General features: G+C 43.5%; 1 protein-coding gene across 1 annotated transcript; it reads left to right on the plus strand.

Moving 5' to 3' along the window:
* The first annotated feature begins 2,477 nt into the window (after positions 1-2,477).
* LOC139374468 (B2 bradykinin receptor-like) lies at positions 2,478-7,191 on the plus strand. Its single transcript, XM_071115497.1, has 3 exons — positions 2,478-2,969; positions 5,926-6,474; positions 7,129-7,191. Exons 1-3 carry the CDS (start codon positions 2,493-2,495, stop codon positions 7,189-7,191), a joined length of 1,089 nt encoding a protein of 362 aa, XP_070971598.1. The 5' UTR covers positions 2,478-2,492.
* Positions 7,192-11,082: the final 3,891 nt, after the last annotated feature.

The following is an 11,082-nucleotide window of genomic DNA, read 5'->3' on the forward strand; positions in this document are numbered from 1 at the left end:
AATTCATTAAAAATCCTACAATGTGATTTTCTGGAGGAAAAAAAATCTCATTTTGTCTGTCGTAGTTGAAGTGTACCTATGATGAAAATTACAGGCCTCAATTGGTGGCTGACTAAATACTTTTTTGCCCCACTGTACATACAGTTGAAGTCGGAAGTTTACATACACCTTAGCCAAATACATTTAAACTCAGTTTTTCACAATTCCTGACATTTAATCCTAGTAAAAATTCCCTGTCTTAGGTCAGATAGGATTACCACTTGATTTTAAGAATGTGAAATGTCAGAATAATAGCAGAGAGAATGATTTATCTCAGCTTTTATTTATTTCATCACATTCCAAGTGGGTCAGAAGTTTACATACACTCAAATAGTATTTGGTAGTATTGCCTTTAAATTGTTTAACTTGTGTCAAACGTTTCAGGTAGCCTTCCACAAGCTTCCCACAACAAATTGGGTGAGTTTTGGCCCATTCCTCCTGACAGAGCTGGTGTAACTGAGTCAGGTTTGCAGGCCTCCTTGCTCGCACACGCTTTTTCAGTACTGCCCACAAATCTTCTATAGGATTGAGGTCAGGGCTTTGTGATGGCCACTCCAATGCCTTGACTTTGTTGTCCTTAAGCCATTTTGCCACAACTTTGGAAGTATGCTTGGGGTCATTGTCCATTTGGAAGACCCATTTGCGACCAAGCTTTACTTCCTGACTGATGTCTTGAGATGTTGCTTCAATATATTCACATAATTTTCCTACCTCATAATGCCATCAATTTTGAGAAGTGCACCAGTCCCCCCTGCAGCAAAGCACCCCCACAACATGATGCTGCCACCCCCGTGCTTCACGGTTGGGATGGTGTCCTTCGGCTTGCAAGCCTCCCCCTTTTTCCTCCAAACAGTTATATTTTTGTTTCCTCAGACCAGAGGACATTTCTCCAAAAAGTTTGATCTTTGTCCCCATGTGCAGTTGCAAACCGTGGTCTGGCTTTTTTCTGGATGTTTTGGAGCAGTTAGCAGCCTTTCAGGTTATGTCGATATAGGACTCATTTTACTGTGAATATAGATACTTTTGTTCCTGTTTCCTACAGCATCTTCACAAGGTCATTTGCTGTTCTGGGATTGATTTGCACTTTTCGCACCAAAGTACGTTCATCTCCAGGAGACAGAACGCGTCTCCTTCCTGAGCAGTATGACGCAAAGAGGCACGTGATGTCACGCAAAGAGGCACTGAGTTTGAAGGTAGGCCTTGAAATACATCCACGGGTACAACTCCAATTGACTCAGATGATGTCAATTAGCCTATCAGAAGCTTCTAAAGTCATGACATAATGTTCTGGAATTTTCCAAGCTGTTTAAACTGCACAGTCAACTTAGTGTATGTGAACTAACCCACTTGAATTCTGATACAGTGAATTATAAGTGAAATAATAATGAAAATATATACATTTTGGCTTCTCAGTGTTTTTGTCAGTATGACATGCCCAAAATGAAAACATATTTTTTCAATTTAGTGTATTTTCATTTAAATACCGTAAAACATAAATTAATAGCCCTTACGTGTGTTTCCTTAAATCACTGAACACAACAGGTGCTTATTTGAGCCAGGCGTCTATTTCCTTAATGCACACAACTTTTGCAAATTTGCATAGTTAATTGTTTAATTCCAGCATTCACTTCCAGCATTTGAATACATTTCTTCATTTCTAGCACTAATGTGTTATCATTTACACGCTGTGTCACGTTTCTTTTGTCTTAGTATGCCTCCATTTCAAAACTTTTTTTTTCTTTGACACCATAATTATTTTCCTCTTTGACTGTGCATTTTTGTCAGTTCTTTCTTTCACCACTAGAGGGTAATTGGCCTATTTTTACGGGTCTGTACTCCCAGAATAGTTTTTGTGCTTGCCAGTTAGCTAGCAGTTCTTAGCTGTTTGCGGCCAAATGGCTACCAGTTTCTTACTGGCGATAAAATGGATGTATGTCATCCTTTTTTCAGAGTGGTTACTGAATTATTTAATTGAATGAATCAAACATTAAACCTCAAACAATTAATGGTAATTCATTACAGGTGTTTATTTGCTGAAGTGTGTGTAGTTGCCAGGCTATTAAAAGGGACAAGTGGCTATTTTAGACTGTGTTTAATTTAAATTTTACGGTATCAGTTTCAAATAAGATTTTTTTTTAAATTACACCTACTTTTTTACTACTGAAGACAGTGTTACAGTTAACCCAGTTAGCCTCTGGGTTAATTGTAACATTTTGACTTACGACACTTTCGGTTGAATTGTAAACGATTGGTATGTCTTAGAAACAGAGATACAGTGTCTAATGGTAACTGAGATATCTATGTTGTTAAATCAAATAATATTTTCATAAATAAGCAAAAGACTGAAAGTATAAGTTGTGCCCCGGTCTCCCCTATCTGCCATATACCCCTGTCCCCCTCCTTGAACAACCACAGTTACATTTACACAACATATTCTCTCCAGCTCCATAGACATGACTGGAAGCAACAGTACCAACACCAGCCACTGCCCTTACGCTGAGGAGTGGGACTGGCTTCACACCATGCAACTGGCCTACATCCTGGCCACCAGCGTACTGGGGATTCTGGATAACGTGTTTGTCTTGTTGTTATTCTGCCTGCATAAGAAGGCCTGTACCGTAGCAGAGATCTACCTGAGCAACCTGGCTGCCGCTGATCTGCTCCTGGTCTCCTGCCTCCCCCTCTGGGCTGTCAATGTGGCCAATGGCTTCGACTGGCCCTTCGGCCCCCTGCTGTGTCGCCTGGTCAACGTGGGAATCAACATGAATGCCTACAGCAGTATCTACTTCTTGGCTCTGGTCAGCGTGGACCGCTATGTGGCATTGGTGCATACGATGAGTCCCTGGAGTATGAGGAGTCCCTCCTATGCCAAGCTGGCCTGTTTGTTAGTGTGGGGCTATGGCCTGCTGCTGGGCACCCCTACCATGGAGATGAAGGCCACTCTGCTGGTGCTGGCTGTTCTCCTGACCTTCCTGCTTTGCTGGGTGCCCTTCCACCTGGTCATGGCCCTGTATGTCCTCCGGGAGCAGGCATCATAGACCTTTGGCATTCTAATTGTCAATTTGTTGAGGTAATCTGAAGAGATTTCACCCCATGCTTCCTGAAGCTCCTCCCACAAGTTGGATTGGATTGATGGGCACTTCTTACGTACCATACGATCAAGCTGCTCCCACAAAAGCTCAATAGGGTTGAGATCCGGTGACTGTGCTGGCCACTCCATTATAGACCGAATACCAGCTGACTGCTTCTCCCCTAAATAGGTTGGAGCTGTGCTTTGGGTAATTGTCTTGTTGTAGGATATGGCTTTTTCTTTGCCTAGAAGGCCAGCATCCTGGAAATCGCCTCTTCACTGTTGACTTTGAGATTGGTGTTTTGCGGGTACTATTAAATGAAGCTGCCAGTTGAGGACTTGTGAGGCATCTGTTTCTCAAACTAGACACTCTAATCTAGTTGTCCTCTTGCTCAGTTGTGCACTGGGGCATCCCACTCCTCTTTCTATTCTGGTTGTACCAGATCTTCAGTTCTTGGCAATTTCTCGAATGGAATAGCCTTTATTTCTCAGAACAAGAATAGACTGACGAGTTTCAGAACAAATGTCTTTGTTTCTGACCATTTTGAGCCTGTAATTGAAACCACAAATAGTCTAAAGAAGGCCAGTTTTATTGCCTCTTTAATCAGGACAACAGTTTTCAGCTGTGCTAACATAATTGCAAAAGGGTTTTCTAATGATCAATTAGCCTTTTAAAATGATCAACTTGGATTAGCTAACACAACGTGCCATTGGAACACAGGAGTGATGGTTGTAGAAGTAGGCACTCCCGGTTCCATCGGCAGCGACCCAGGACTGACGTCACCACAGAGTTTGGGAACAGACAGATATAGGGAATGTAATGACACAAGTAATTGAGTCCACGTGAGTCCAATGATTGCTGATGTGCGTGACGGGGGGAAGGCAGGTGTGCTTACTGATGGTGTCTTGAGTGCGTAATGCCCCTCGAGCGCCAGGGGAGGAAGAGCAGGAGCAGGTGTGACCGCAACGACGAGTCAGCCTATAGGGGGGAGGTAAGTGAACTGGCATTTGTGGTGCCAGGACAACAACCTCCACCTCAACGTCAGCAAAACAAAGGAGTTGATTGTTGACTTCAGGAAGCATCGGAGGGATCGCTGCAGTAAAGAAATACGTTTTGAGAATTTTAATACCCCTTTGAAGTATCACATTTTTTAAAATGTATAATTTGATGAAAAACATGTTTTGTCCTGCTATTAGCTCATACAAACACATAGAATAACAGATTCAATACATGGAGCAACAGATAGTCCCAAAATAAAATCAGTTTGTTCTGAAGTGTCTGTCCTATATCTGAGACAAGAAATATTAGTCTTTTTTTTACATGTACTTAAACACTTGCCCCCCAATCCCCTCTTACATGTGTTAATATTGTACTTTAAAGTGTGCCTTCCTGTATTTTATGGTCAAATGTTTATTCTCTTCTACTGACCCATTTACTTTATGTTCATATTCATATCTTGTATTATTTCTTGTTGTTGTTGCATTGTCGAAAAGGAACCTGCAAGTAAGCATTTGATTGTACCACTGTGTACCATGTCTATCTTGTACATACGACTAATACAACTTGAAACTGAAATTGAAACCATTGTGTGGGTGAAGTAGTTGATGAGGAGCAGAGAGGAAAGTATTTTGCTGCTGGGTCAAACTAATTGTGGTACTCCTAGGTACTTCAGTCAGAAAGAGTGATACTGAGTAACCTACAATAATATTCTCCCCCATTCACTGTAAGGTACCCCATTCTTTTACTCGTGTCTTGATAGAATGAAAACACACTTTTTTGAATTCCACTGAGGCTGTGCTGACTTACAGTACAGTGAGGGAGGTGTAGACAGAGCGAGTACCCCATGCACTTTTACTTTTCTCTCGGGAGACTGAAAACATACTCTCTGGATTCCACTGAGTGAAGCTGTGCCGACTTACAGTACAGAGGAAGGGAGGTGTAGACAGTAGTCAGTCCACAGAGAGTGTGCTCCATGTCATCCAGATAAGAGAGAAGGACCATCTGTTGCCTGCAGAGCCTTTTAGATGACTGTACATCACGGTGGTTTATGTAAAGAGCTGAGGTGTGCTTCACAAGGCAACAGCACGCAGAGCCTGTGTACTCTTACTAATATCAATATTAGCCTTTCCATTCTCATCCTCCCCAGTCCATTAGCGCATTATTAATTTTATTTTGAACCAGAGGGTAGCAGTTTACTTTACTTTGAAATGAGAGAAGTTGTGGTACACATGTTCAGTAGCATTGACATAATTAAAAGCTTTTTTGATGTTTTATAATATAAAATTGTGCTCCAACATTGACACACACAATCTCTCTTCAGACAGCTCTCGAAATGGTCTCAAACTGGTCGGTGGACCCTTTAATGGAGTGTAACCACACAGCAGCCTGGAATTGGGTGTACTCCATCCAGCCAGTTTACATGTCCGTCATCTGCCTGCTGGGAATGGTGGGCAACACCTTCGTGCTGTGTGTGTTCTGCTTCCAGAAGAGACACAGCACAGTGGCAGACATCTACCTGGGGAACCTGGCTGCTGCAGACCTCCTCATGGTGTCCTGCCTGCCCTTCTGGGTGGTGGCGGTCATACAGGAGTTCCACTGGCCATTTGGTGAGCTTATGTGTCAGCTGGTGAACATTGTCATTGGGATGAACTACTACTGCAGTGTCCTGTTCCTTACGCTGGTGAGTGTGGACAGGTACCTGGTGCTGGCACGTCCCCTGTCGTCCCAGGGCAGGGGAAGAAAACCAGCCTGGGCCAGCGGGATCTGCCTGGTTGTCTGGGTGGTGGGCGCTCTTCTCAGCCTCCCAGCCCTGCTCTTCCGATCCGTCCAGTTCTTCCCCCAACTGGGGGTGGAGGCGTGCTACATGGCATACCCCCACGACGGCTGGAGGCTGCGCTACAACCTGACCGTCAACATAGTGGGCTTTCTGGTTCCTATACCCATTGTGTCCTTCTGCAGCTACCACATTATCAGTGTCCTACGGGACAACCAGGCGAGCAGGATGAGGAGCACGACGGCGGCAGGCACGGAGAGGAAGGCTGCCCACCTGGTGCTTATCGTCCTGGCCATCTTCATCCTCTGCTGGCTGCCCTACCAGGTCGTCATCTTCCTGGATACCCTGTATCACTATGAGGTCATCTCTGGCTGCGGCTGGGTGGATGTATTAGAAATCAGCACTCAATTGGCTACCTACCTGGGCTACAGCAACAGCTCACTGAACCCTTTTCTGTACGTGATTGTGGGGAAGCACTTTAAGCAGAGGGCAAGAGGGGTATGTAGACAGATGATGTGCTGTGGAAAGGGAAGGAAGTCCTATCATATTGTCAATCTCAACTCCACCATTAAGTACACAGACTCCACTAAGGTATGATTTATAAACCACAAATAACCATGTCATTTTAAGGCACATATTTCTGAACTAGCATCACTGTTTTGTGTAACAGCAACTTGTGAATGTGTTTTGTGTTTACATTGTATTTAGCTTTTGTGTGTTTTCTTTAAATGAAATCAAACTTTATTTGTCACATGCGCCGAATACAAGTGTATACCTTACCGCGAAATGCTTACTTACAAGCCCTTAAACAACATCTCAGTTAACAAGAGGTTAAGAAAATATTTACCAAATAAACTAAAGTAAAAAATAATACAAAGTACCACAATAACATAACAATAACGAGGCTATATACAGGGGGTACCGGTACCGAGTCAGTGTGCGGGGGTACAGGTTAGTTGAGGTCATTTGTACATGTAGGTAGGGGTGAAGTGACTAGGCATATATAATAAACAGCGAGTAGCAAAACAAATGGAGGGGGGGGGGGGGGGGGGGTGTCAACGTAAATAGTCCGGTGGCCATTTGATGGATTGTTCAGCAGTCTTATGGCTTGGGGGTAGAAGCTGTTAAGGAGACTTTTGGTCCTAGACTTGGCGCTCCGGTACCGTGTGATAGCAGAGAAAAACTTGGGTGAGTGGAGTCTCTGAAAATTTGATGGGCTTTCCTCCAATACCGCCTATCATATAGCTCCTGGATGGCAGGAAGTTTGGCCCCAGTGATGTACTGGGCCGTTCGCACTACCCTCTGTAGCGCCTTGTGGTCAGATGCCGAGCAGTTGCCATACCAGGCAGTGATGCAACTGGTCAGGATGCTCTCAATGGTGCAGCTGTAGAACTTTTTGAAGATCTGGGGACCCATGCCAAATCTTTTCAGTCTCCTGAGGGGGAAAGGTTTTGTCGTGCCCTCTTCACGACTGTCTTGGTGTGTTTGGACCATGATAGTTCGTTGGTGATGTGGACACCAAGGAACTTGAAACTCACAACCCGCTCCACTACAGCAACGTCAATGTTAATGGGGGCCAGTTCGGCCCACCTTTTCCTGTAGTCCACAATCAGTTCCTTTGTCTTGCTCACATTGAGGGAGAGGTTGTTGTCCTGGCACCGCACTGGCAGGTCTCTGACCTCCTCCCTATAGGCTGTCTCATCGTTGTCGGCCTACCCTTGTTGTGTTGTCAGCAAACTTAATGATGGTGTTGAAGTCGTGTTTGGCCACACAGTCGTGGGTGAACAGGGAGTATAGGAGGGGACTAAGTACACACCCCTGAGAGGCCCCAGTGTTGAGGATAAGCGTAGAATATATTTTGTTGCCTACCCTTGCCACCAGGGGGTGGCCCGTCAGGAAGTCCAGGATCCAGTTGCAGAGGGAGGTGTTTATTCCCAGGGTACTTAGCTTAGTGATGAGCTTCATGGGCACTATGTGTTGAACACTGAGCTGTCGTCAATGAACAGATTTTCTCACATAGGTGTTTCTTTTGTCCAGGTGGAAAAGGGCAGTGTGGAGTGCGATTGAGATTGCGTCATCTGTGGATCTGTTGGGGCGTTATGCGAATTGGAGTGGGTCTAGGGTATCCTTTTGCTGTTGATGTGAGCCATGACTAGCCTTTCAAAGCACTTCATGACTACCGACGTGAGTGCTACGAGGCGGTAATAATTTAGGCAGGTTACCTTCGCTTCCTTGGGCACAGGGACTATGATGGTCTGCGTGAAACATGTAGGTATTACAGACTCAGGGAGAGGTTGAAAATGTCAGTGAAGACACTTGCCAGTTTGTCTGCGCATGCTTTGAGTACAATCCTGGAAATCCGTCTGCCCCCGTGGCATTGTGAATGTTGACCTGTTTAAAGGTCTTGCTTACATCGGCTACCGAGAGAGTTATCACACAGTCATCCAGAACAGCTGATGCTCTTGTGCATGATTCAGTGTTGCTTGCCTCGAAGCTAGCATAAAAGGCATTTAGCTCATCTGGTAGGCTCGTGTTACTGGGCAGCTCGCGTCTGGGTTTCCCTTTGTAGTCCATAATAGTTTTCAAGCCCTGCCACATCCGATGAGCGCCAGAGCCGGTGTAGTAGGATTCAATCTTAATCCTGTAGTGACGCTTTGCATGTTTGATGGTTCGTTTTAGGGCATAACGGGATTTCTTATAAATGTCCGGATTAGTGTCCTGTTCCTTGAAAGCGGCAGCTCTAGCCTTTAACTCGATGCAGATGTTGCCTGTAATCCATGGCTTCTGGTTAGAATATGTACGTATGGTCACTGTGGCGAAGACGTCGTCAATGCACTTATTGATGAAGCCGATGACTGAGGTGGTATACTCCTCACTGCCATTGGATGAATCCTGGAACATATTCCAGTCTGTGCTAGGAAAACAGTCCTGTGGCGTAGCAGCCGCGTCATCTGACCACTTCCTTATTGAGCGAGTCACTGGTATACCTGTATCTCAAAAAGGTTTCTCAGTGATTTGATATTTTATATGGTTTTTTTATATGGTTTAGACATGTTTATACATTCATACAAATAAAACATCTGTAAAGTCCTTGATAATAATCTATTTTATATGATAAGTGAATGTTCACCAATACTGTGGAATAGTTATTGAATAGCTAAATTGCACAAAGATTGCAATGACTTGTTTGGTACTTACCATGCACAATTCCATGTGAAATGATTGAATGTAGTTATTGACAGGTCATAGTAACAATCCAAATATACCCTCACATTGTCATAATGTGTGAGAAAGGGATATAGAGTACATTCTTATTCAACTCTAAGATGATGTCTAGCCAGCAAACAGACATTGGTTGTTGTGATGAATTGAAGTCTGTACTGTATATATCTGTTCTGTACACTAAAGTCTATGTTTTGGTCTATGTAGAAATGAACCAGAGTGAAATAAGACGGACACATATTAAGTGGACCTAAAGCATGGGCCTACACTGAGTGTTCAGAAAATTAGCAAAACCTTCCTAGTTGCACCCCTTTTGCCCTCAGAACAGTCTCAATTTGTGGGGTCATGGACTCTACAAGGTGTCGAAAGCGTTCCACAGAGATGCTGGCCCATGTTGACTACAATCCTTTCCACAGTTGTGTCAAGTTGGCTGGATGTCCTGGACCATTCTTTGGACCATTCTTGATACACACGGGAAACTGTTGAGTGTGAAAAACCCAACAATGTTGCAGTTATTGACACACTCAAACCGCCTGGCACTACCACATTGAAAGGCACTTAATTATGTTGCCTTGCCAATTCCCTCTCTGAATGACACATACACAATTCATGTCTCAACACCAGCAGCATTCCACCCTGCATACCACTGCTGGCTTGCTTCTGAAGCTAAGCAGGGTTGGTCCTGGTCAGTCCCTGAATGAGATACCAGATGCTGCTGGAAGTGGGGTTGGAGGGCAAGTAGGAGGCACTCTTTCCTCTGGTCTAAAAAATATCCCAATTCCCCAAGGCAGTGATTGGGGACACTGCCCTGTGTAGGGTGCCGTCTTTCGGATGGGACATTAAACAGGTGTCCTGACTCTCTGAGGTCGTTAAAGATCCCATGGCACTTATTGTATGAGTAGGGGTTTTAACCCTGGTGTCCTGGCTAAATTCCCAATCTGGTGACCTAATAATCCCTGGTTTATAATTGGCTCATTCATCCCTGTCCCCTGTAACTAGTCCCCAGGTTGTTGCTGTAAATGAGAATGTGTTCACAGTCAACTTACCTGGTAAAATAATGGATAAAAAAATAAACAAAAAAATCTCAAAGCTTAAAAATACTTTTTGAACCTGTCTCCTCCCCTTCATCTACACTGGTTGAAGTGGGTTTAACAAGTGAGATCAATAAGGGATCATAGCTGTCACCTGGTTTCAACTGGTCAGTCTGTCATGGAATGAGCAGGTGTTGCTAATGTTTTATACAATCAGTGTATAGTACCGATAGAATGTTTCTATGAAAATATGTATTACCATTACACTCTATAATCCAGAAACATTATTTTATTGTGTTGCTATTTTATTTTGATCTATTTGTTAATTTTCTTACTTTTTAACTGCATTTTGGGAAAGGGCTCATAAGTAAGCATTTACAAGTCTACACTTGTAATCGGCGGATGGGACAAATAAAATGTTATTCACTTTGAAATGACTCATGATGAAATATCAACAGAGGCTGTACTTGGCCCTCCGTCTACAGTTATCTTTGTGTTTTCTTACACCTCTGCCAAAAACCTCCAGACCACTTTATAGAGGTTATAATAATGTTCTAAAATAATTCTAAAAGGACAGTGGGTTTGTACACTTAAATGGGTTTGTACACATAAATGGGTTTGTACACTTAAATGGGTTTGTACACTTAAATGGGTTTGTACACTTGGCAAACAAGCTGTTCGCTTGACAAAATACATGTTCTCTCTTGAGTATTCGTACATTCTGATCTAACCTTTGGCGCTTCAGGAGGCAAACTGAAAATGGCTTATAAACAAGTTGACATACACGTTGGGACAAGGTTGTCAAAGAATGTTGTATACAGAACCAAACTTTCCTGCAGATCTCTCCCTAACTCAGTGAGTTGCTTAAAGATGAACAACACTACAAAACTCCTTTTAAAACTAAATTAACATTAGGTAAGCAATTTATTACATGACATTCAAAAAG

This window comes from Oncorhynchus clarkii, chromosome 19 (genome assembly GCF_045791955.1).
Source record: "Oncorhynchus clarkii lewisi isolate Uvic-CL-2024 chromosome 19, UVic_Ocla_1.0, whole genome shotgun sequence".
Taxonomy (NCBI): domain Eukaryota; kingdom Metazoa; phylum Chordata; class Actinopteri; order Salmoniformes; family Salmonidae; genus Oncorhynchus; species Oncorhynchus clarkii.